Raw genomic sequence first — 27,267 nt, forward strand, 5'->3', positions numbered from 1 at the left:
ATGTGTTTTCATTTATATCTCACTGCAAAAACGCGTTGAGCTACATCCTAAATCCTTGAAGGGGAGCTCGGAGCGCTCTAAGTTGGCAGACGATTGTTTAGAAGCTTTTGGAAAAAACTACGAGCCGTCGCGGACGAGACGGAATATCAGACATGCAATCTAACGGTAGTAGTAGAAGAGAAGTAGATGATCCCTCTCTCCTTTTCCGATCGCCACTTCTGCGTCCCCGGCTTTTCCTCTCCGTCCCTCCCCCAGTTTCTTTCCGTATCCTCCCCCTCCCCTCCTCCTTTGCTCGCACGCTCTCTCCTCCCGTGCCTCGCGCTCTCGGAGTCTCTGCTCCGAGTTCCTGGTTGGATAATTTGGGTTAATACTAGTGAGTGAGGTTTTTGCGGCTTCAAAGGGTATTTCAAGTTTCCGGAGCTCCTCCCCTCTGCACCGTGTGACAACAACAACTCGTCCAGCCGGCAGCCTGCACTTTTCAGCTCATTTTCTCTCTGTCATTCCCCTCTCAATCTTTGATCAATGTACTTGCCGGGGAGAACCCAAGTCCTTCAAACCTCCTCCTTTTCACCTTCATCCTTAACTTTGTGCTAGAGCGGGACCCACACAACAACAGCCGACCCTCCCCGCCCCCGCCCCCCTCAACCAGCCCTCGCTCCCGGCCCCCGGAGAGGACTCGCATTTCGACTTGCGGGACACTTTTGTGCGTTTCTCTCCCGAGCGCCTCGCACGCTCGCCCCTCCTGCGCTCGCTCTGTATTACCTTCACCTCCTTTCCCCCCTTCTCGCTCTTTCTCCTCCTCGTTCTCTCCCAGAGTTGTGGTTGTTGTTGCCCTCCTCGCTCCTGCTCCCCCCTTTTTCCCCCTTCCCCTCCCGGGGGTGTGTGGCAACTTTTCCCCTCGCTTCTCCTTCTGTTTCCCCTTATATGTGACCATGGCAGTGCCGGCGGCTTTGATCCCTCCGACCCAGCTGGTCCCCCCTCAACCCCCGATCTCCACGTCTGCTTCCTCCTCTGGCACCACCACCTCCACCTCCTCGGCGACTTCGTCTCCGGCTCCGTCCATCGGACCCCCGGCGTCCTCCGGGCCAACTCTGTTCCGGCCGGAGCCCATCGCTTCGGCGGCGGCGGCGGCGGCGGCGGCCACAGTCACCTCTACCGGCGGCGGCGGCGGCGGCAGCGGAGGCGGCGGCGGCAGCGGCGGCAGCGGAGGCGGCGGTGGCGGCGGCGGCGGCGGCAGCAGCAACTGCAACCCCAGCCTGGCGGCCGCGGGCAACGGCGGCGGCGGCAGCGGCGGCGGCGGCAGCATTGGCGCTGGCGGCGGCGGCGCCTCCAGCACCCCCATCAACGCGAGCGCCGGCAGCAACAGCAGCAGCAGCAGCAGTAGCAGCAGCAGCAGCAGCAGCAGTAGCAGCAGCAGCAGTAGCAGCAGCAGCTGCGGCCCCCTCCCCGGGAAACCCGTGTACTCAACCCCGTCCCCAGTGGAAAACACCCCCCAGAATAATGAGTGCAAAATGGTGGATCTGAGGGGGGCCAAAGTGGCTTCCTTCACGGTGGAGGGCTGCGAGCTGATCTGCCTGCCCCAGGCTTTCGACCTGTTCCTGAAACACTTGGTGGGGGGCTTGCACACGGTCTACACCAAGCTGAAGCGGCTGGAGATCACGCCGGTGGTGTGCAATGTGGAACAGGTTCGCATCCTGAGGGGACTGGGCGCCATCCAGCCCGGAGTGAACCGCTGCAAACTCATCTCCAGAAAGGACTTCGAGACCCTCTACAATGACTGCACCAACGCAAGGTAAATAGCGCGGGGTGGCCTCCGCCGCCCGCGGCCCCTTCCCGCCCGCCTCTCCGCCCGTCCCTCGCTCCCTCCCCGGCGCCGCCCGCTCCGCGCGCCCTCGAGCCGCGCGCCCCAGCGAGCGCGGCCCTCTCCGCTCCTTCCGCGGGGCTCTCCAGCCGCGCCCGAGCCCCTGAGAAGTTGGCACCTCGCTCAGCCCAGCTCTGGCTCGTCCGGCCCGGTCCGCCCCTTGCTCGCCTGGGCACTGGGGCTTGGCTGCTGTGGGACGCTGGAACCTCGAGCCTCGGGGCGGAGGGGGCGGGCAGGGGGAGGACGGCGCCTTTCCAGGAGCCACAGCCCCCTTCCCAGGGCGCGCCGGAGTCTGGGGACCCCCCACCCCGGCGCTGCTCCCGGAGTTTGTGCGCTCCGCATGCCCTGGGTTCCGCCGCAAGCCTCCCGGCCCCCGTGGGGCTGGATGGCGGCGCCGAGCGGCGCCCCAGGGGCTGGGGGAGGTCGTGACCTGCCCTGCTGGGTTCGGGGAGCGGGGAGACGCGCTCCGGGTGAGGGGCCCGCTAAGGAGCCGCGGGAGCGGGGCAGCAACCCAGGGGTTCACTTTGAGGTCGGGAGGGGAACAACCCCCGAGGCTGAGAAGCCTGGGGCCATCCCGGGGAACCAGCAGGGAGTTCAGCTCAGAAGCCCCAAAGGGCGGCCTGGCGAGGGGAGGGGTCCGTGTGTTCGCGCATGTGTGCGTGTGTCCCCGTGTGAGCGTGTGTGTGCGCCCGTGTGTGTGCAAAGGAGAGAAATGGATACGTTTGCCCCGGGGCAGATGTGAGGGCACCAGCAGGTTTTCTTCTGGAGGGGGAGGTGACCGGGTGCCCGACACTCTTGAAAGCTCAGAGAGATTGGGAAGGAAGACCACAGCACTCTCTCGCTCTGTCTCTTTCTTTCCAAAGTCTTTCTCTTTCTTTCTTTTTGTTAGTCGCTCACGCAACGAGCAGGTGCACGCTTCGCTCTGGGATGCTCTGCGCCTGAGTACTCCGTGCCTTGACTTCCCCTGCCCAACAAAGCGCGCGCGCGGGGAGGCCGCGGGACCGGTCCCGGGCCGGACCAGTTTTATGCTAATGAACGCTCAGTGGGGGAGGATCTACCGAGAGGGGGCGGGAGTGGGGCAGCTTGTCAGTTTCGGGGTAGAGATGATCATTCCCCCCCCGGACCCCCCTTCACGGTTCCGCTTTGTCCCCACGGTTCGCTGCAGGGAAGCGCAGAGGGAAAAGTTCAGACAGAGATGCCGGGAGAAAGAGAATAGGGAAAGTTGAAGACCTGAAGCGGGCACGTGGGAACTGCGCTCGAAATTTGCGCGGAAACTTCGGTACACCCTCTAAATAAGTTTAAAGACTGGGAAAAGCAACGGAGTTGGTGTGCGCCCGGGCAGAATTAGGGAAACTGAGGTGGGAAAGAAAGAGGTGTAGGATGAGACCAGAAAGAAATTGGGGTGAAAAAGCGTTAGCCGTTTCTACCTTGGAGACAGACTCCTCGCTAGTGCCTAGGAGGGCTGTAAAACGAAAAGGATTCAAACTCCAGCCCAGCAAATGTGCTATTCTGATGCAGCCAGAAATTCTCTTCCATGTTTATTTGCCATTCTTTACATGGGGGGATGGGTGTGTGTCTTGGTTTAGAACATTCATTTCTTCTATTTTTGGGTAAATAGTGACAGAGAGAGTTTGTGTGTGAGAGTGTGTGCGCGCGCTCGCGTGTCCAAGTGTATAGACAGGTGGCAGTAAAGATTGGGGGGGGGAGCGTGGAACCACGATCCCTAAATGTCATTTAATCGGATAATTGGAGTTCTTGGTCGCCTGAATATAAAATATTTGCCCCAAATCTTGTTAAAACTATTTGAACTATTAGGGCAGAAAATTGTTCCAGAGTTATGAAGAATGTTAGGTGAAATTTGAAGCCAGTTCAGATATGATTGCTATAAAATTGTCTATCCGATAAATTGTTCACGTGAAACGCTGCTGTTTTTTTTCTTTAGCAAACATTCACTCTCCTCTGAATCCTCTTTGTGTGCTTTTTGCACCACACATTGTACCAGATAATCAATGTCCAGTTCTCTCTTTCTCTCTCACACACACATAAAATTGCTTGAGAAAACCCTCTTCAATGACTGCATTATAATGAATGTTATAATCAGTGTAAAACTTGCTTTTTTTTCCCTGGATTTTTCCCTGGACTTTGAATTGAAGTCCTCACCATAGCTTGGAGAATATTCTTAAAGTTATTAACCGCATTTTAAAAAAAGTTTTTTTCCCCTTAAGGTTACCAGCAGCTCTGTAGTTTAAACTTGCAGAGCCAAGATAAGTTAAATCCAGTGGAACTGTTTATCCCCTCAAAAATGTGTCATCACTACTCTAATTATGTTTTAATCAATCACCTGGCCTCAATATTTTGCAATTAAATTTGTTGTTGTAAAACCCTATTTCAAGTTATTTTAAGTTAAACGTGGGAAATTTGTGGATTTAGTATTGGATTTTGATCTTAGATCAATGAAAAAGCTTGTTCAAAGTTAAATACAAGCAAATAGTGATTAACTTGAGAAGATGTTTAGTTGCAGATACCTGCCTATGATTTTCTAAACTCTGCGACTGATTAAGGAAATAGAAAACTTATAATTGAATTCCTTCTTACCAAAATATAGTGTTTGCATTGTGATGTAATATTATTTTTAATGATTATTACGAGAGTTATCTTATTTCTTAACTTTCAAAGCACTAACCTAAAATGTTTTGCATCTTAAATTTACAAAACTAACATTACTTTTTCCATTCAAGTCCAGTTTATGCCTTTGCTATTAAGATTCTTTTTCATTCACCTAGACATATTGATTTCTTTCACTTTGGTTTCTTTCTTCTCTAGCTACTTAACAGACGAAGGGGATAATTTATGCAGAGTATAAGAGAAACTTGAAAGAAGGCAAACTATATAAAATTATGTATATATATGTCTTTCATATATATAAAGTGTGTGTGTGAGAAACATCAAATCTTAGTATTCTCAGCTTCTTCCAGAGCATGTGTCTGTCTCTTAAGCATTTAGATAGATATCAGGGAATCTGAGGAACCAAAATGATGCTAAAGAAAAGAAAGGTTCATCAACTTGCTCAAAGTGGCTCAGTAAGTTTAGTAGCAAACCTTAGAGTGGATTTAATTTGCTTGGGGCTATTGCATTAGTATGCTATCTATGAAAACTAGAATAAATGTTGAAGCCATCTGTCATTACCACAAGGAGATGAAAAAGAGACTATCACCTGCTAGACAATAAAGCTAAAAAAATAAAGGTCTCAAAATATGAAAGAAAGTATTAGGAAATGTATTTAAAAGTTATCAAAGGGCAAAGTCTGACCTTGATCAGCTTCCTCCAATTATTTTTTAAAACTAAACATTAGTTGCATGAACTTGGCTGTTACAACAGAGGTCAGTTAATTAACTGTTTACCATTAAATAACAACAAAAAAAAGAAAAGTAATTATGTACGTGATCAAGTCTCTGTTTGTATGAGTCAATTGCTTGTTTATAGATTTGGGTTAGGATTCAATTTTCTGTGAATTCAGGTAAAAATAAAAAGTGACCCTGTTCTTTTATGTTATCTAAAATGCTTATTTCTTTAATTATTGTCAGAAGATGATTTTTGCTCAAGCTCTTTCAAATCAGATTGTGATTTAGGTTCTATGAAGCCCTAGATTTGAGAAGTTTTTAACCTGAGTAGGTTCCAGTTAGTTTTATCAGACATTTTTTTAGGCACATACATATATTCACAAACAGTATGCTTTTGTCTTAAAAGTCGATACCATCCATGGACAGAAAATTGAAAGACTTTCTAAGCCTTTTATGTTTCAGTAGTAATATGTCCATGAAAATTTATTATAAGAAGTACAAAATATCTTTCAATTCTTGGCTCTGTTTTTTTTGTCTGGAATTTTTATAAAGATGGCAAGCTGAGAGCCTATATTTATTTAACATTTCCCCTGTTGCCTGCTTTTCAATGGCACGGATTTATGCATCGATATAGAAAATTTCAAAATAAATACAGATTCACTTCTAACAGATAATTATGATACTTGGCACAGAGAAATTCAAGAATTACTTCAAATGAAGAGACACTCTGCTTTTGAAGTTTTTGTATTACAGTAGATTAATGGTGTCTATAAAGCCTAAATGTCTCATTTTATAACATTTCAAAAAGGATAGGGCATAATTAGAAGACTAAGGCATAAAATACGAAAGTTTGTTTGGCTGAACAACTTATTTTCGTATACTTTAAAAGTTTAGCAAATTATACTTTAAGAATTAGTATATGAACAAAATGTAAGATATTCTAACCTAAGGTTTACCTTGTTCAATCGATTCATATTGTAGGATATAAATTGTTGAGTTATTTGAATAATATCTTTCAAATTTTTTTTTCTTAGAGTTAGTCTCCAATAATACCATAGTCAATCTCAAAAGTGTGCATGGTTATGAAGATGCTTTACTTTCTGAACTCCACAGTTTATTAGTTAATGCTTTGAGGCAAGAAATTTGATTCATACATGTGATATTTTGTGTAGCTTCAAATATTATATAGAATAAACTGCATGACAGGCTTTTTTCCCCCCAGAGTTTTCTTATGCAAAATTTTTTGTATCACATATGATACAGAATTTTTTAAATCTTCATTTTATTAGTTCAGATATACATTTTTTTTGTTTAATCTGTTACATTTTCCTGAAGTTGCATGTAAATTACTGAGAGAAAAATATTAGCCACCGTCTTTTTGCCTCGATACCTCCCCCACCCCTCTGAGATGTGACACCCTATATTGATTAAAGTCTTGGCAGGATTGGAGCATAAATCACTCTTCTCTTTGGCGATTTACTACGTGTGATTCACCAGCATGCGAAAACATAATATGCTTTATTGTTTCTCATCTGATGTTTTGTTTTTGGAATGTAAGTAGCATTTGTAAATTAGCTTAATGTGCAAGCAAGTAGTTGTTATTTTAAGAACAATTTGTGCTTTGACTATCAATTAGTATTATTTTATCTTTCCCAGTTATTTTACTAAATCGCTTCATACAATTGCCTTTGTCAATCAAAGAAAATAGTCATTTAAATTGCATTGTATTAGCGACATGGAACATGACTATTGCAAAATATAATAGGAAATGAAACTCTCACAGGTTGTAAACTGTCTCCCTTTGAATCCTTGTCTGAAGAAATTAATTTGAAATATGCCTTCTGAATAGGTACAGGTGAGTCTTCCAGATTTCGTTAAACATTTTGACTTTAAGGGTTTTGTGACTTGGTTCTTTAAAAAAGTTAAATTTTGAATTTTATCTTTTAAGGATTTTATTTTCAGATTGTTCACCAGAAAAGTCACATCAACTTATATACCTTTAAAAAAACAGGAAATATAAAAATTGATGTGAACCATTCGGGTATTTTAAAATGTAATTAAGATAAAGTTTTATCGTTGGGTTGTTATAAAAGTAGAATGACCTTAGCATATGCCAGCATGTGCCATCCATTTTCTTCTCTGAGGTAATTCATTGTGATTGGTCAGTTTGAGATATATATATATGTGGATATACATATATGGATATATATGTATACATTTGTCTAAATACTATATATGTAGTATATTAGACTATGTATACAGTATACGTAGCTTAAATATTCAAGCTAGGAATACATTAATTTTCAGGCTTTGGGACTGCATTAGGGAGCTCCTTTTGCATTATATTTATTATGTTCAATAATTAATTTTTTAATGAAGAAAACCTTGAATTAAAAGTCCACTTAATGGAGCTTAGATGAATGTAATATCAAAGGCTCTGATCTGCACAGATATGTATATCCCAGACATGACAGAGGCTCTGTGCAAACCTACATTGTGCTCAAATTCCTTTACTTTCCTTCTTCCCAATTTGCCAGAAGTATTTCTAGTAAAAAGTAATTTTGTTACCATAGCTGTCTTTTAAATAACTTCTATTTGCTGATATTTGCTTTTCAGCATGTCACAGACAGGAATGATTTCATTAGAATAGTGTAGCTGGTTTCCCAGATTATTGCTTTAGAAAACAAAAATACCAAGGATAAGATATTTATATTTGGTCCAGGAATGAGCTATTATTAGATTAACTGGTGGATCACTTTGTTAGATGGACCTATTTATTTTAAGAATGTTTCTGAGAATCTGTTAAGCCTGCGTCCATTGTTGCTAGTTACAGACAACTAATTATTATTTTTATGTATAAATGTTCAAATGACAATGAACAGAATTTTCAATCCAGCATAAATTAGTCAATTAGACAATCAATAAAAACTCATTGCTTTTCAAATTAATGATGGAATTAACATTAGTTGAATTAACTAGTAATTAAATGTCCAAATTTTAAAAATGTATGTCAAATCATATATAGAGAATGACCCAAATCACCACTTGATTCAAAGTCAAGAACCTTGAACCAGATGAATTAAAAATTTCTTGGGGTATCCTGACATGGATTTCCTCTAGAAGACAAGAGCATTCTAATTCATGCATTTAAAAAAAATTCATCTTTAGATTTTTCTGAATTGGATCCTGAATTTACCAATGACTGAATTGTGTTAGAGGTGTGGTTTTGTTGCTTTCTGAACCAAACTGGCTTGGAGTTGATCCAGGATTTCAAGCTGGGATTCTTCTGCACGTTTAAATGTATGTGACTTGATTGAAAGTTGTCAAAGACAACTTATTAAACTGGAATACTCACTGTGTCATTGTTTACTTGGTCTTATTTTGTTGGTTATAAGTATACTGAAGTGTCCTAAACTATGCAGCACAGCAACACACTGAGTAACCAGTTGCTTTCAAAAAAAGTTTTAAAGAGTAATGACAGAGAGAGAGAGAGAGAGAGAGGTGTGTGCGTGTGGGCACTTAACTGAAGCATCTAAAATAATATTATTGTATAGGTTGAATAGAGTACCTGGAATACATTATATATTTCTAGCAGGAATTCAAAATAAAATAAGCCAGGCACAGAAAGACAAATGCTGCATGATGTCACTTATATGTGGAATCTAAAAAAGTTGAATTCATAGCAGAAAGGAGAAATGGTGGTCACTAGGGTCTGGAGACCTTGGTCAAAGGATATGAAATTTCAGTTACAGAAGAGGAATAAGTTGAAAATATCTATTGTACAACATGGTGACTATAGTTTCTATAATTTTAAAAATATAAATGTAGTTCAATTTGACTGTTAGCAGACCTTTAAAAATCCTTCAGTGAATTTTGAAAATAGTATATGTTTGACAAAAAATTTAGTAACATTGAATAATTGAGGAATATTTTTCTTTCCTTAGTTTAAATGAATTGAGTGGTAAACGTAAAGCATTAAAAAGTCACAGTGTTAAATTATCTTTGAATTTACATGGTATCAAATGTTTCTAAATAATTAGATTACCCTCCTAGTCACAACAGGAAAAAACAACCTTACTTTTCTTCAAGGACAAACAAAATATATCTTAGGAAATAAAGTGTACTAGTTGAAAGGGAACTATTTCATGGAAGCATATAGAGAGGCATTTGCAGTAAATACTTGTTAATTCATTTTAAGGGATACTGATCATTTCTTAAGTAAAGGCAATGAAAATAAATCTCTAGAATATGTTAATCAGGAAATACTTCATTACATTTACTTACCAGGCAGATAAGAGTATTTTTTTAAAATCTTAAACTATATCCTGAAATTTTATAAGTAGTAACAGTAAATGGGCTGTATTATTTGTAGTCTTATAACTTAAAAACATTTCATTTATGTATAAACAAAGTTAATCACTGAAAGTATAACAAATCTTTGAACTCATCACAGTTCTGCTACATTCAACAGTGCTAATTCCTATTTTATATTTAAAATTTTGATTTTTCTTTAACTTAGTTCATGGAAATGATACTTCTTGAGTTAACACTTTGTAGTTTAATAATGCCTTTGGATTTTAAAGCAATAACTTGGAGCACTTTTAATTTTCATATTACCAGTCACATATTTATAGTAGGATGGATATTCCTGTGTGTGCAACAAGTGTAAAATTTTTATCAGTATTTTAGATACTGTGGTGGATGTTTTTATATAGATTAACCTTAGCCCATTTGTAGTGCTATGTATCTGTGCTTTAAATAATTATAATACATTTGGAAGAAAAGCCTTCACATATATGTATATGTGTGTATGTTTAAACACACACATACCTGCAAACATACACACTTGTAGAACATAGGGCCATACGACAAATAACTTACCAATAAAATTGCTTTTTATTTTGCTTTTCATAACACATAGAAACACAAAATACACATGAAGAAACAGATTCCACTTTACTGAATGACAACAGAAAAGATTAAGTAGAGTAAAAGAAATAATTTATACTTAAATATTTAAAAATATAATTGTAATATACAATGTTATATGGTTACTAGGACAATGATTAAAAACTTAGCTTACAATTTTTAGACCTTTATTTTTATAATTTAATGTACTTTTGATTCTCTTTAAAATATGTATGTGAGAATCATTTTATTTGTATGAAGTAGATATTAACTATTAGGTGTTAGAATCTGAACGTTATTGAATGACACTAAATGTGCTTGATGTCTTTGCTCTGTTTCTTTTATTGGTTTATTTCATTACTTCTTGCACTTTATAGCAAGCATATCCTTTAGAATCAGTGAATAAATGCAAGGAAAACAATTTCCTACCCAGAAAAAAATGACTGTTCTTCTAAAAGCTTTGCCATAAATGAGATGAGTTAGGAATGAGGTCAATGGGTTAATCTGCAGGTCTCCATAAGGAGATGTGTATTACCACTTCTTGCAGTGGACAGTAATTGTCTTTGAAAACACCTGGTAAAGATCCAGTTAAATTGAAATCAATTACTTTCTCGATCATTCCATGGCATTTGTCAAGTCATTACGTCATTGGCAAAAGTGCAAGAATGCATACATTTTTTTACAAAGCAGAAAGAAGCTTGCAAAAAAACGGTGACTACTTCAAAGTTTCTACTTCATCTAAAGATTATGGAATTAAAAAACAAAATAAAGTTTTGTACATAATAAAAAACCTCGTACAAAAGTATTTGGTAACAAGTTTATTGTTGCATTTAGTTATCTACATGAAAACAAACACATTTAACATCACTTTTTGCATCATCTGGTGTGCATATATTTTAATAAGAAAAAGTATAAGTAAAAATGGTTACAAAATATTTTATGACTTGTAAGCTCTGACACATTTATTCTTACTCTCTAAGAATGTTCTGACCAATGTGTATTATAATCAAAGATGAATATATGTCTGCTGTTCACTGATTTTTTTCCCCTTCACACCATTTACAGTATGGTACATGCAGATTTGAACTTGTAGCCAGAAACAGTGCTTCCATGCTTCAAATTGCCAAAAGACCCCAGGGATAGAAACTTGACCTGCTTTTATGAAACCATAGAATTACATTTATACAAGTTACCCCATGGGAAAGGAATGAACTGATCCCAATTCAAACCTTAATATTGGAGCCTTCTGGGTCAAATTTGATTTTTCTTTCTGTTAACACCTGTTTGGCTACCATATTTAGTAACTTGATATTCTTCAGAAATTTTAAAAGTATTATTCATCAGTGGTATTTCATAGTTAAGTCAAAGTGCCACCAAAATTTTACAGCTATTTAAGTTTTTTCATGTTATTAAAATGTTGACTTTTAAAACAAGTGTATATTCCTTTTAAGTATACTTTCTAGTTTTAAGGAGTTTAAACACAAATTTAATTGGATATGAAAACAATTATTTTGTACTTTTTATTAATTTCTCTCCTCTAATGAGTCAGTCCAACTAGAAAAAAACTTTCTTTTAGGGAGTTTTTCCTTGTGATAACATCTCAGAATAAAGGTTTTTATATGAATATGCTATATTTTTCTTACAGTCACATTTCAAATGGTTATATTTCTTATTTTATTTTTAGTTAGAACCATACAGAGGGGTTTCTGGAAGGCTACTTTTGCCATTAATAGTAACAAATGAAGGTAGTCATTGATAAATTGGATGCATAAAAGCTATTTTTTATTTTAGTTGGAGTCACTTTAGTTATGTGGAATGGTACCTCTTTGCTTGTAACTGACAGTATTAATAACCTCCATTAGATTTCAGAATGAGGACCTACGTCTCCATGTAGTATGACTTGCTCCAAATGTTGTATACACAAAAACACCTTATAAATGGTAAAGCAACACACATATATGTTATTAAAATTATGCTGGTAAAATAATTCTATTATCAGATCTTGGAATTGAGGTGAGCAAATTCCTTTCTCAATTAAAAATTAAAAAGAATTTCAAAGACCTCTTACTTCTTTTTCACTTAACATCAATAAGACCATTTGGATAAGTTATTGTTGGTTATTTCCCTGTAAGAACCAAATATAAACATTTCTAGTAATAATGGTCATAATAAATCAATTCTTGGAATAGAGGAAAAACATTGAAATTTCCAATGGAAGGTATACTGCTTCCCTACTATCATAAGTCTTGATCAAGGAGAAACTGTATGGAGTTTTAAACATGTGTTGTTCATTCTTTTTTATTGGCTGTTCTGTGACCAAAAAACTTACTTTCACTGTAAGCTAACAATTTTTCTGCCTTGCCTTGACACTTAATCACTTCAATGAAGATGAAAAATTAAATCAGTTCTTTAGATGTTTCCTAATATCACTTTGATGCCATATTTACAAAATATTGATATCTAATTATATATTTTATTTAATTTGAAAGTTTGCACCCACTAGTTTCATGGTTATTTAACATAGCTATGGCTCTTCACTTTCTCCAACTGTGATGGAAAGAAGGAAAGTGGGTAGATCATAAGATCATTATGCTGGTCTTAAAAAGAATCTATTTCAGAAAAGGAAACCTAATCTGACTTTTGTAATGGTGATGATATGAAGTTTCTATGACCTTTTTTTGTCTTCCAGTGGCTCTTTGCAGCTCTATTTCCAATAATGATTGATGGTACACACCACGTGAACTGGAAAAAAAAATCAAATTAAAAAATCTTACTATTCAGTGCCTGAAAGGAGAGATGGAACTTTTATTTTCAAGGCAATTCTCTAAAAGTAGAGCAGTCCTTAATATTGCACAGAATTCTACATGATACTCAAAATAGGAAGCCCTCAGAGACCAAACCAAATTTCATCTTCTTAAATATCCTTGTTATCTAAATTATCCTCATACCTCCTGCCCCCCCTTTTTGGTAGAAACTCTAGTGAAATTGTGCATAAAAGATAAACACTACCATGAAATTTACCTGCAAATATCTAGCCAACAACAGAACCAACTCAGTTTTTGAGCTATCAATATTTAGACTATATTCTCCAAATTCAACAGTGTGCAATAGAATTTATTTACTTATTTTGAATTTTATTTTTTCAAAAATCTATAATTAATTTTTATTAAGGTATTTTATTCCAAGTTTAAGAAATAAAATTAAAATGGTGTATTTGATCTGGAGTAAACTTTTTTGCTTTTTCTTTTGGAGAGTGGGTTAAATAAGGGCCCATGACAGGAATGCTGTTTGTTTTTCACAAAAGTTGTTTGTGATTTCAGGTACCCTTGGGAAATCTCTTGATCAGTTTCACATCTGTTCCTGTCAAAGTGGGTGCTAAGATACCGGTCACCCAGCAACCATGTCCAAGAGGGAATTGGGCCGATAATAACTTCAAAAAGGAATGACAGATGCTAGATTAGGATGAAAGACAAAACGCATGAAAAATGAGCTTGTTAGAATCAAAAATTTGTTCAAGCACCTTTATGCAAATTAAATGAATATTGAATATTTGCATGCAGTAATTTCTACTTTTTCATTTGATTGAAAAGAATAGTGCATTTAAACTCACAAATGTGACTTCTTTCTTTTGTACTAATTAACATACAAAGCAGAATCTCTTTTTAAAAAATCAGATTAGCCACCTGGGTTCTTAGATCTCTACTAAGTATGTTACAATGTTTTTCTTATGAAAATTGTACTTTTTAAGAAGACTTGGTTTATCTAAGTTTTTCATAATAAACAGTCACATGTGAATTAAGATTATTTTAGATGAATATAAATCCATTTCTTGAGAAAGCATTTCAAAAGTAACCTTATCCTGTTGTCCTTGAAATTGGTTAATGTACATTAATAAAAGATCAGTCAAGATGAGTTCACACCAAAAGCACAGACTTCTCATTGACTGGTTAAATAACAATGCATTAAAGTAAAGCAAAGTGCTGTACCCGAAAAGAAAGTAGGCAGGAAGATCTCTTCAAAATTTAAGATGCTCTTTGATACATTACCAGTTTTTCTATTGAACTATTCACATACTAATCAGAATTTAGAAGGGCCTGATAAAATGTAGTGATTGAGAGAGGTTTCTGAGTCTTGGTTTAGCAGTGTCTAATGTGGTCACGTAGAGAAATTGATTTTCTTCAGAAATTAATTAATTTTTCATATCGCCCTAAGCTGCAGTTAAAAAGAGTGCATACTTGTCTGTTTTTTCCAGAAATATTGCCTAATCATATTAATACCATTGCCCCAAGGATGAAAAGATAATTGTACAAATGCATTTGGAAATATGTATCACTGAGTATTTATGATTAAATTATGCAAATGACCCAGCTCTCATCCTTTCCAGACCCAGATTGTCTAATTAGGATTGATATGCTGAATAGATGTTCCAGAATTTGAATACAAGCATGTCCAAGGAGCAGAAAATTGGAAATGACAAGGCTGAAATCCAAAGAAAAGTGTCTTTAGTTTCTATACTTTGTTAATGTGCTGTTAGCAGTTGAGGGTTTTTTCCCCCCTCCTTTTGGCTATTTTGTGGCTCATATGTGCTTATTAGAAACAAGTATGCAAAATGAATTGTACTTTAGCCAATGGCATTTTATTTCTATTTGGTGCTTATTTAAAAATAATAATCTCTTGGTCATTCAAAGAGAACATCACTATTAAGTTGCTTTAAACAATGTTAACTTACCCTTAATTGGGTGACTTGTCTTTTTTTTTTTTTTTAACTTCCTCTGAATTGGTATCCTAGCTTTATTTGAAAACTAGCTTTCCAAACTTAATGATATACCAATGCAGTAATTCCTAAGGATATCCTTTCTTGAATCTATAGTTCATTCGTTCATTCACTCACTTAAATCCCTGTCTTCTTGTAGTTGGAGAAAACTGTTTAAGCGACAGTTCTGATTAGGAAAAAAAGAAGCCATACTTTAAGTGTAACAATGTTTGAATGTGAGATCCTCAGCAGGCTTTCTCCCTCATTGATTACACTCATTCATCTCAGATGGAGGGGTGGTGGTGAAGAGCAAGGAAGGGACTGAACTGTCAGGACTCCAGCCTTTGTTAAGCAGCGGGTAGTCACTGCCTCTGAACCCGGCTGGCTCCTGCTTCCCATCTGCAGGATGATGGATTGCTATGTTTAATACATTTCAGCTTTTGTGTGTCATAGTGTGGACAGACAGTACTATCAGTGATTTCAACAGTGATTAGGAAACCGTTTCAAACCACTCCTATTGGCCAGACAGCTTCCAGGAATGTGGGATGAAACATACTCATTGGCACTCTTGCCGTGTAAACGTGTAGTTTACCTAGGCGGGGATTGTACACTCACTGCTTAAACCGATGGAGAAGCCCACTGAGAATTACTAGACTACGTATCCGTTAGAACAAAATTACACAAGATGATATTAGGAACATCTTGGGTCTCCAACTAAAATATTCATCCCAAGTAGGCCCAAGTTTAAGATGAATTTGTATTCTTTATATAGTAACAGCACATGCTTAATGGCAAGACTGCAGTTCATAGACTATGATGTCAGTTGTTGCTATGCTCATCAATATTGAGCTATTTTGCTGTATGGTGAGGGTAGGATATGGTGAGGACTATGTTAAAGCAGTAAGACAGGACATGGCATGTGCTGTGCTGGGATTTGCTGAGCTGTGGGTGCTTTGTGGTTCACAAGCCCAAAGGGTGAATGATTTCAACAACCAGAAAACCACTACATACCAGCTCAATTTTCTCCCTAGAGTGGCTTATACTATTTATAAAGCTGATGCTAAAAAAATACAATTGACTAAAGGAAAAGAAACTGTTCTTTTAAGCCATTAATAACATAGGAAATGTTTTATTTCAAGAATGGAACATAAGAAATCAAACTGGTAAATAATACATCATTATTTCCCAGTTATAATGTAATACACCAAATGTAGTGTAAGTTATAATGTAAATTATAAAATGTATTATGAACATGGAATATCAACTGTCTTAGTAAGTAGGTAATTATCAAAATGTAATACAGCCAGAGTTTTGAAACAAAAATTTAAATTAGGGGAAGCTACTTGTTTTCAATTGATCTCCATTAAGAGTAAGGTTAAAGACAAAGTTTAGATGGTCACCTGCAAAGGTTTGATGAGAATGTGGACTTTAGATCCTAGATTATATTTTCTCTTGCTGATGTAGTTCTGACACTGCACAATTTTCACCTAGGATCCTTTCAGTAAAGACTTCTGGTTTTGAATGTGTGCTTGACGCATACTCTCAGGTGCGTACATCACAGCACGAATGCACACGTGCACACACATTGCATTTCTTTTCAACCAGTTCAATAGCTAAACTTTTTGTTGTTTTGATATTGCTGATTTCTTAATAAAGACAGGTGGTACTGTACTTCCTGATAGAGTCTTACAAATATTCATATATTTTATAATTTTTTTTTGCTTTTTGTTTTATTTGAAGATTATTGAAACGGTGCTCAGCTTAAAAATTATGCATTCATTTAGCATATTCCAAAGAAGCCATTTGTCAGAGTAAATCAAAGGTAGTGATCATATATACTTTTGTATAAAAATTATATAACTGGGCTTAAATAAATCTGGATTTTTAAATCAAAGCTATTCACAATTTATATAGCAAATATATAGTGAAATAATGTACTACCCCTCAACATTTTTGTACTGCATAATCATTCTAATGTGTGGTTGTCAAACTTTTAGTAGTAGAGTATTGAGTAGTAACTATTGCCTTTATAGTGGTGGGTGGGGGGCGGGCAAGGAAGTGGCAGAATGTTTATTCTTTCAGGGAAGGATAAGGTATGGGGGGGAAGCTATTAGCAGGTCACATCTCCTGAAATCACTGTGATGTGAGGAATTTTCTGTCAAGTCAAAGGGAAATGCACAGTTCAGGCTACTTGAGTGAAGCTTCCCAGCCTTGAGCTCATAGTGGAATACTGAATGGAAGGGCAAGGGGGTGTTGAATAATACTCTGTTCCAAAGTAGAGCTATGTCATTGAATGGTCGTAAATTGCTTATATTCTTTCCCTTAACTATTTGTTAATAAATTTTAAGGAAGTAGTTAATAGTAAAGAGGATATTGAACCTGGTTGGGGGATAGACCTTAAGGAAAGGAAACGAGCATTTATACCATGTAAGAGCTATAGACCCCCCTCCCATAATATAGGAAATAGAATTACTTGGCAAATTCCAATGTATATTTTGCCCACAGATGAACCTGTTTAGGCTATTCAAAATTGGAACTTGTGCAACTTTAGGAGTGTGTGTGACTGTATGTATGTGTGTGTGTGTACACACAGCTGCATGAGCACTGTCGGTTGCCAACCCTTGTTATACACATTGTTAGTCTTTTGTTTAGTTAAACACCATAATTACAAAGTAATACAACTCATTTGTCTTACTATAGTTAAATAAAGAAAAAATTTGTGCTGGAAACTAAATGAATGAGTTTCTCATGAAGCTAAATGAATCAGTTTACTGTCTGGAAATGTTTTGGAGTGGAGGAATATTAGAATCCCCTCTAATCTACTCCATCCGTCTCTAGCCACAGTGTGGGTACACTGGCTCCCGCATGTGTGCACAACAGCTCTGGTCTTGGCATCTCGCTGATCCACAGACTGGGGGAAGTAGAGAGTCAGGCCAGCAGGTTCAACTTCTTATTTCTCAGTAGCTTCCTATAATGATTCCACCTCTAATGAGGTGAATTACTACTGCATGAAAAAGGAGAAAAAAGGCTTTTGGCCATCTTAGCTAATAAATCACATTGACTGCCTGGCTGATCAGATCAATTGTGCATAAATCAGTGCCTTAGAGAGTCTTAAAATAAGATTCTACCAAGACCAGTTGATCCATAGGCTTGTGTAAAGGCATGGTCTCTTGCCTATAGCAAACTGGCGTCCACAATATTGAGACTTACATGCCGTCAAATGTTGAAATGAATGTTTCAGATCTCAGAGGCATGGCTCTGACGTGCAAGATACTTGTGACTGTCAACAGGAATGTTTTTGTCTTCTCCAGTTCACATTTGTTAGTTAGGTTAGCAAGAAAATTTAATTATCACTACATATACAAAAACTCAGTTTTTAAAACATTGGCAATAAGTATAATTCTTAGGAATTGTTTCTGACAAAAATATCTGTCACTCTGCATGGAGAAGGGCAGGCTTATAGCCCTGGCTTGGGTGGGGCAAATGCATTACATGTGACCAAAATCTTTCTACCTGCATAGTATCCTGAATAAAAAAAAAAAAATAGGTAACAAGTGATAAAATGGCACTTTAAAAAAGAAATTAATTGTCATTAATATACAAGAGAAGTATTTAATTACCACAATAGCTGTAGATTTGAGATTTACTAATCTATAGACACCTTAGAATCCTAAGAGTCAGGAAACTAGATTTCACGTTCCGATTGTATGTTATCGGTTGAGGGATGTTGGATTATCAACCTGAAACTCCAAATTCTGAAGAAGGTTGTGTGGATAGGAATGTGATAATAGTTATTTGAAAGTACTTCAGAAATTGTGAGGTATGTTTCAAGAGTTGTTATCTGTTTAGAATTCCCAACTGAATTTTTAAGATATCTTTTACCAGAAGAGTTTACAAAGCATAAAGAAAAATCTATTTTGGTTCTTGATATCACACTTTATTCTTCTTTCTAAGGAATACCAATTAAATCATAATAATTAAAAAGAATTTGTGAATTAGGAAAAAGTACGAAGTCCTTTTATACATACAATGTTTATTAAAATTTTATTAACATTAACTTCTATGGACATTTTGAATAATTTATTAACATTGTTAAATTTTTGAGAAGTAAGATAAGACAATATAGTCATAGCATACATAAAGGAAATAACTTGTTTTATTTTGGAAGAGAAAGGTTTCAACATCTGTTGTAACTATTCTGCAATTCTCCATGAAAGCAAGAGATTCTATGTAGAAGTTTAAGTCAGATAATATTGCATCGTTGATTTCCTTTTCAGTTGCCTTGAGCATTCTATGATGGCTAAGTCTCCAGAATTTTCTTAAACTAAATACATAGTTTATAGTTATTATGTACCAAGCATCTCAAAATCCCACAGGTGATTATTTTTTGTAGTCTCCTGTTTCTCGAAAACGATTTGAGATGGGCATTCAAACATCTTAACACAATTTGGTGCCTGCTAAATATTTTGTGAACTCATCAATATAACAGTGTTCCCTGTGTCAGAATACTATTGTTCTGCATTTGTCTGTAGATTTATGATAATGTCTTATGTAATAAGCATTGTTCTTCCCTTGTTATATTGTGAAATTTAGTAGGTTGTTGAGATTGGATCTGATTGATTTTCCTCTTGGCATTTGTCTACAAATACATCTCTTGTCCAAAACTCACCAGGGGAAATCCAGGTGGACTTCTTTCGTTGCACTTTTCTTTACTTGTTGAAAATTTTGAAATATTTATGATCAACTGTTAATAGTTTTAAATGTAGCTATATAGATACTTTCTCATGGAAGATTGGCTATTTCTCAAATTGATCAATAGATTTTATAACTTGAATGAATTTAATTTCCAGTGACTAATAATTACTTCCTAGTGTTATTATAGAGTTATTTTGTATCTAGTTTTGCTAAAACCTTCAGGTACTATCTGGCACACAGTAGGCACTCATTACAGGTGTAATTGACTTCCTTATAGGAATTTTGTTTGCCTATTATTGAATTACATGAAAATGTTGAAATTTTTCGTTATAGAGAGTTTTGGTTATGACTACAATTAAAGCACTAATAGAAATGTAGATGTTTTAGATTTCTCTATAGAAATAAAAACAAACAAACAAAAATATATTTAACACTAATCTTAGGCAGCGGTTTCCAACCTTTTTGGCACCAGGAATGGGTTTCAGGGAAGACAATTTTTCCACAGGTGGTGGGTGGGGGGTGGTGGAGCTCTAAGGCCTAGTCCCTGACAGGCTGCAGACTAGTACTAGTCTGCGGGTCTGCGGCTAGAGGGTTGGGGACCACAGCTTAAGGTATCTTTAATTCCTGAATGCTTCCCATATGGCTATGGTAGCTTAAGCACAAATATTTAAACTTCATATATGTTCATACTCAAATGATTTTATAAGGTTGAAGTTTATCTTTATCTCAATTATTATTAAGTTTTATCTATCAGATTATGAAAGGTCGCAAAATACATAATTTTTAAAGTAGCTAAACATTTGAATTGAGTGGTCAGACCAAAAATAAGAGTATATGTATTTGCAGCTTGATACTTACATGCTACTATTTTTAGTGTTTATTGTTTGCTAGGAGTTATATTGTGTTTTAAGTATGTGGTCACCTTCAGTCCCTATAATAGCCATAAGAAGTAGGTATAACTACTACTTTTAAAGATGAGGGCACTGAGGATCAGAGCAGTTAATTTACTTGTTTGAAGTTACACAGCTCTAGTGCATGGCAACTGGAGGAAATGGAATCCAAGCTCTCTTATTCTAGAACTTTTATTTCCTATTATATTGTCCTATTCAAATAGTACTTAACCAATGACTCTAATTAGATTACAGTGTAAATATTATACATTATTTGGAAATAATAATACACCTTTTATTAAAAATTATTCAATACGTGTGTGTGTTCTGTGTGTCTGGAATACAAGTGTGGGAAGTAACGTTTTTTCACTAGGTTAATTATGCTTTATAGCAACTTAGTACTTTTATGACAAAACTTAATATTATTTGTAGTTCTAAGATTTTTAGAAACATTTTTACAATACAGATGTAGAGCAAGCCAGTTGTAATTTTTTCTTTATGCAAAATACAGAAGTGACATTAAATTTTGTATTCATTAGCATTGTTGATTAATTTTTATCATTTCTTTAACTACATGATGACAGAAGACTATTGTGTGCATGCTCTCCAAATCCCAAGAACAGAAGTATATTAGGATATTCTCTCACTCTCCTTTATTTTATTATTATTAATATATATGTACATATTTTTAGAGAAAAGATCTTGCTGTGTTGCCCAGGCTAAACTTGAACTCCTGGGCTCAAGAGATCCTCCCAGTTAAGCCTCCTGAGTAACTGGGACTACAGTTGTACACCACTGCACCAGGCTCTCTCTCGCTCCCTTTTTATTCTTTAAATCTTGATCTTGTTACAATGTATTTAAATTTTTTAAAAACAAGTTCAGTATCATCATAGGGACTCTTACCACATAACAGACAGTGCAGATTTTGCTCATAAAATGAAATTTGAAATAATTGCAGTGTTAATTTATTAAACTAATTTATGCCTTTAGATCAATTATGATCAGTGGAGAAAAATTAATATATAAGAATAACTGGATTATTATTTATTATAATTCCAGTCCTTTCTTTACAGCTTTTAATTCACCCTCCATACCTGTTTTGTTTCACAATTCCATCTGAGTACCACTGTCAGAGTAAGCTACTGTGATTACTGAGTTTATATAATTCCCACTAAATTTAAATAGGTTATTTTTAAAAGCTTGAAAACCATTCCTTCAGGCATATAATTGGAGTTTAAACATGATTTTGTAGTAGATACAGCCTACTGTAGGCAGAGTTTGCAACAAACTTTCGTTCTAGTTTTTAAACTGAGATGCTTAACTATAGAAATTTTGGGGTGGGCTCTGGTTTTCTTCACATGCTGTTCTTTGGAATCAGCTTCATCATTCTATGTCAATGATCCATCTGTACGTTCTTCCATTCAGGTAGTTTGCCATTTTTTGGATGTTTTTAGACTATTATTAGTTTATTTTTTACAGCAGAAAAGGTACTTTTGGCACACTAAAATTTTAGCATACTCATATTTCATATGAAGAACTTGTTTACCAGATTGCACATTTTCATCATGTGCAAGTCCCTTGGTGGGGCAGTTCTTTTCTTTACTCGTCGTTGTTTAGTCCCCTTAATCAAGTGTGGGAAATAACGCTTTTTCACCAGGTTAATTATCATGTGGGGAAAGTGATGGAACTCCTGTTCCAGGGTATCTGCGGTTAAGGTAAGGAGTCGACTGTGGCATAGCTAAATATTTTGTATTTTTCTGTTAATGTTTAGTGTCTCATCAAAATCTTGAATAATAAAAGATCATGCATAAATGATATATTGCATACATCAAGAACAAAAGATCACCATTTCTTGCTAATTCAGGATAGGAGGTATAGTGTTTATACATAACATTTAGCGATGACTCCTGTATTTTTAATGGTGCTGAATTACATCAACTGCATGTTGAAAAAGTGAGAAGTGCCTTGATGTTTCTGAATTTTTTGCCTATTTACAATTGAACCCAGTGGTGGACTAATTTCATGGCTGTCCCATTGCCACTCTCTTACCCCTGCCTTGATTGCTTGTCGGGATTACTTTTACTATTTATTCACAACCTTGTATCATTTCAAACTAACAATATTATGTAAAACTAAGTAAATTCATGGAAACCTCAGTAGTCATGCCTTAAAAGATGTTTTAAGCATAACAGAATCATTCAGTTTTTAAATTCTTTTAGTACATGCTCTTGGGAGTTTCAAACCTTTCCTTCTTCCTTCATAACTTTCAGTGCTAAGAGTCAGGTGAGGGGCCCTTCTGTGGAAAGACAAGGATGTACAGAAGGAAGCAGTGCCATTTACACTTCCTCTAGAGACTTCTTTCTTAATGGGCTGCCTTTGTCCTTTTTCTCCTATGCAATTTGATTCTTTACATTTATGACTTCCCTCGGGCAATCATTGTAATGCTTTGCAAATAGTATGGTCATTTAAATATTTGTAAGGAGTAAATGCACCTGGTTTAAGCAATGGGCAAAGCTGCCTGAAACCTGCCCCATAAATATATTAACATCTTCCTATATGACCTTGATACAAGGTGTAGTTGGCATGCTTTCCTGTGGTTCAATATACTATTACATTAAAAAGCACCACAATTGGGTTTTGCTATATAATATATTTGAAGTGAACGTTTATCCTTGCTTGGATATGTCTAATAAACAAGAAAAGCTTCTTGAAGAATTGCAAACTTCATTGTAGTAGGGCAGATTTGGAACTTAGAGTATATTGTTTTTCAAAATCAAATAGAATCCTAGAAGCATCATTACTACACTTTTAAGTTATTTTTAATAACTTTCAGGTGATGTAGGACAGTAAGGAAGAAGCCATACACATTTTTCATAGTGTAGCAGTTTTAATATTTATATGATAGAAGCATGTCTCTTCCACAAACCATGAAATATTATTGAAATTAAGATTCCCATTAAACAAACCGTGTCTCACCTGAGCATTCACCGTGTTAGCCAGTGCTAAACAAGACACCTGTTTGACAAGTCAGAAGAGTAATACCTTTGATTGTGAAATCATTTTGAGCCTGTGGTCAACCTTGCTGAGTAAATTGTAAGGAGAGATATTTTAATATTTTAAAATTTAACTTTGATAGGTGAGTATTTAAATATCTTGTTTTTATTTTTTTTCCTTACCTCCACTAGCAATTCCCCATAATCCTTCAATCCTTTATCATTTTATTTCCAACTCTCCTTGGAATTCATGCTCTTTCTTTCTCTACTTCTCACATTACTCTGCTATCAGTGTCCTTTATAAAATTTGCGCTATAAAATGTGTTTTCCTATTCTGCTATCAATATTATTGTTTGTGCACTTACTGTACACCAGGCGCTAATCTGAGTACATTTCTTATCTCATTTAATCCTTACAGCAGTCCTATCTCCATTTTACAGAGGGGGATACTGAATTGCAGAGAAGTTAAATAAATTGCCCAAGGTAAGAGGTACTAAATGAGTTGACCTCTGGCTTTCTGATTCCAAATTCTACACTCTTTACTACACTGTACTTCTCACCTAACATGAGTTGGATAACCCATTTGAGCTGCAGTGTTTTTACTTGTCAGCCAGAGAGCCTAATACCTAAGCAACAATGTGAGGATTTGAGGAAAGGAGATTGAATTATTGAAATTAAATGAAATGGCATTTGTAAACTACGTAGAGGTTGGTAGGAATTCAATAATTATCTTTTGCTGTTTTCCTTTTCCCAGTTTCCCAGGTCATACTTAGGAAAGAGAAAAGAGAGAATTAGCCCTTCCAGTAGAAAAGTCAGGGTGCCCAACCTCCTGGGGGTAGTTCTACAGTGACCTTAGCAAGCTATAGATTGGTTTCCCCCATTCCTAGACAGTCCACTCCTACTCAGTAGCAGTATTTATCTCCAGTGTCACAAACAGCTGTGCTTGCTTAAGTGAGACAACCACCATCAAGAGCAGACTCAAGGCTGGCAGCTGTAACTAAATTTAATTTTCACCTACGTTTCACAGTTTATTCATGGTGAGAAGTGCTTCTATTCAAGCATCCTCCCAGTGAACTAAGAAAAATAGGCATATCCAGTCTCTGACGAAGAACTTAAACTTTGGGTTTTGCTAGAGGTAAGGTTAAATAAGGAATTGATTCTTCGTTAGAAAATAGGTAGTATCCATGATTAACCAACCTCTCACTCACCCCCTCTCCTCCCTACCCTTCCCAGCATACAATTATTATGTATCAATTAAAAATAATAATAAAAGCAAAGAAAATAGGCAGTTATACTTTGAGTTGTCACACACCACATATAAAATATTAAATTATTATATTAAAGCTGTTAGAAATCCTGGGAAGAAAATATTGCAGTAGATGAAAGGCAGGTTTAGAAGATAAATAAGTAAAGTGGTTCAGTATTTACAAGCTTTTCCTAGTTAAAATCTTGTAATTTCATGGCATCTATATATTTTAGGTTTCAGAAAATATATGGCTGCCAGAAAAATGAAGGCCCTCCTTATGAAGGTTACCCTATTTAGGATTCTTCTAAAACATACAACAAAATACCTCCTTGGGTTTGTGAAATAACTGCCTCACCATAATCTAAATATAGGCTAAGAATTTTTTTTGTGTGTTCTCCCTCAACTTTGCACATGCCTTTTATCTTAGTAAGACAGAAAAAGAAGTGATAAACCCTTCCAAGTCCATAAATCATGTCTATCTTGGAAATTGAAGCTTAAAGACACGAATATGAAGAAAATTAAAATCAAATTTATCTGCACAGATATTGGTGTGGCCATTAGAAGTTACAATGTTCTTTTTACATACTTTATTGCCTTGCTCTATTTTCACTTTATCACTTTCTTTTCCTTTTATTCATTTTGCATTTTCATTATTCTTTATCCTAACTTTGTAATATGAGCAAAGGATATATCTACATTAACGAATTTAAAGCTTCTGAAACTAAAGCAAAATAAGCAGGCATAAATATGCAAAGGCCTAGAATGAGAATGAAAAAAAAAACGTTATTTTTCAGAGATTGTAAACTGGCCTGGCTGGAGATTAGGATATTTCTATTAATTGGTGTTGGGAGATTGGGCTTGACATATAGGCCCTGACCAACTCGGGAAGGGCCCTCTGTGATATAATTAGGGAATCTGAACTTTGTATTGAAGAAAACAATAAATCATTGACAGATTTTTTTTTTTCCATTGGAGAACTTTTAATTAGGGGAATGATATGATGGGATTTGTGTTTTGGTTAAATACCTCTGTGACCTTCAGAAGGTTGAATTGGAGGCATTTTAAACTAGAGATTTTTACAATAATCTAGTTTGAAATAACAAAGTGTTCAGTTTAAGGCAGCTGTAGTGGAGGTAGAGGAAGGAACGTAGATTAAAACAAACTAAAATGGAAAGACTGAATGAGATGTTTGGTGAAAGAGTTAAAAGTAAGTTAACATTAATTCTCTAGTTTTGGGTGAACAGTATTGTCAGGGGAGGAGAAGGTTTGCTGAAGATAAGTAATTTCACTTTGAAGGCTTTGAGTTTGAGATGCTTGTGAATTTTCCAGGTGGTGCTGGAAACATGTATCTGGAATTCAAGGAAAGTCAGGGCAGGAGCCCTAGATTTTGGTGTGAGGTTTTACAGGAAAGTTTGAAGTGGGAATCAGGAGCTGTGAGTTGTAGCCATAAAATAATAAATGGAATTTTTAGACAGATTTCAAAATTAGTCTATGAATTCATAGTATTTTAATAGTTTCTTTATGATATTAAAAACAGATTTTTTTCTCTATCTTCCGTTTTCAAATAACTTTTTGAAAACCACATATTAACTTTTACAAGAAAAAAAGCATTCTTAATAATTCTCAGAGGTCAGATATTATTTTTCCATTATGAATTATTCAAAGTTAAATGGAAGTCAAACACAGAGAGACCTGCAGAGAGCAGGTCTTTCTGTGCTGCTGAGTCATGACTGTGACTCTAAGAAATACCTTTATTATGTTTGATTCTAAGCTTGCGATAATAACTAGTGTCAAAAGATGGGAACAGTCTGTACCGGAATTTGAAAAATACCATTGAATAAAAATGAAAGCTCTGTTAACAGAGTTCACCTTAAACTCTAAGCTGACCTTTCGGTAGGGAAGCTGCTACAAACCACAAAGGTAGTCTCGGTGGAAGGCTGCAGCAGATTCGGTTTGCACAGCGTGCGTGTGGATGGACGCTGGCTGATTTAATCCAATGCTAGTGGGTAGGGCATTGGGTAGGGCAAGGGTAAAAGGATAGTGCCTTTAAGACAGACAGACAATCAGGAACAGCAAATGAAAATCATGGTACCATCGAAAATGTAAGAGAGCATGATCTAGTGTAAATCAGTCTCAACATTAACAAACTAAAATTGCTTCAAAATTACTTTTTAACTTGACGTACATCAGATGGCTTATAAACAATAATTTGCGTTGGTTTTGGTGACATAATTCTGTCAAGGATTGATACCAGAATTTGGTTTCACTATATCTTTGTCTTCCTGACAATTCTATTAATATTTAGTATTTTAATTCTTAGAGTCTATATAAAATAAAGACTCTCTGATTCACTAAATTAGTGAGATTGTGTGTGCACAGAATGTCTTTGTGGAATAAGAGAACATACTTATAATGTGAAACAACCTAAAAAGCTATATCTATTGGAGAATAGTGTGTAACTCTTACTGAACTCTTGTTTTGCTAAAACTACTCCACTAAGTGATTCCTTAATACTGCCCCCAAATTATAACCAACGATATTCCATCTGCAAATGTTAAAACATCTATCAACTCGCTATTA

At 36.6% G+C, this 27,267-nt stretch overlaps 1 protein-coding gene across 2 annotated transcripts in view; it reads left to right on the forward strand.

Moving 5' to 3' along the window:
- Positions 1–431: 431 nt before the first annotated feature.
- The window catches only part of DACH1 (dachshund family transcription factor 1), a 401,211-nt gene continuing 374,375 nt past the window's right edge, over positions 432–27,267 (forward strand). For both annotated transcript variants that reach the window (XM_045567619.1, XM_045567618.1), the window contains exon 1: positions 432–1,792. In XM_045567619.1, the coding sequence (XP_045423575.1) occupies positions 933–1,792 (860 nt within the window). In that variant the 5' untranslated portion in view covers positions 432–932. The remainder of the gene's footprint in view (positions 1,793–27,267) is intronic.

The sequence above is a fragment of the Lemur catta genome, chromosome 13, assembly GCF_020740605.2.
Source record: "Lemur catta isolate mLemCat1 chromosome 13, mLemCat1.pri, whole genome shotgun sequence".
Classification (NCBI taxonomy): Eukaryota; Metazoa; Chordata; class Mammalia; order Primates; family Lemuridae; genus Lemur; species Lemur catta.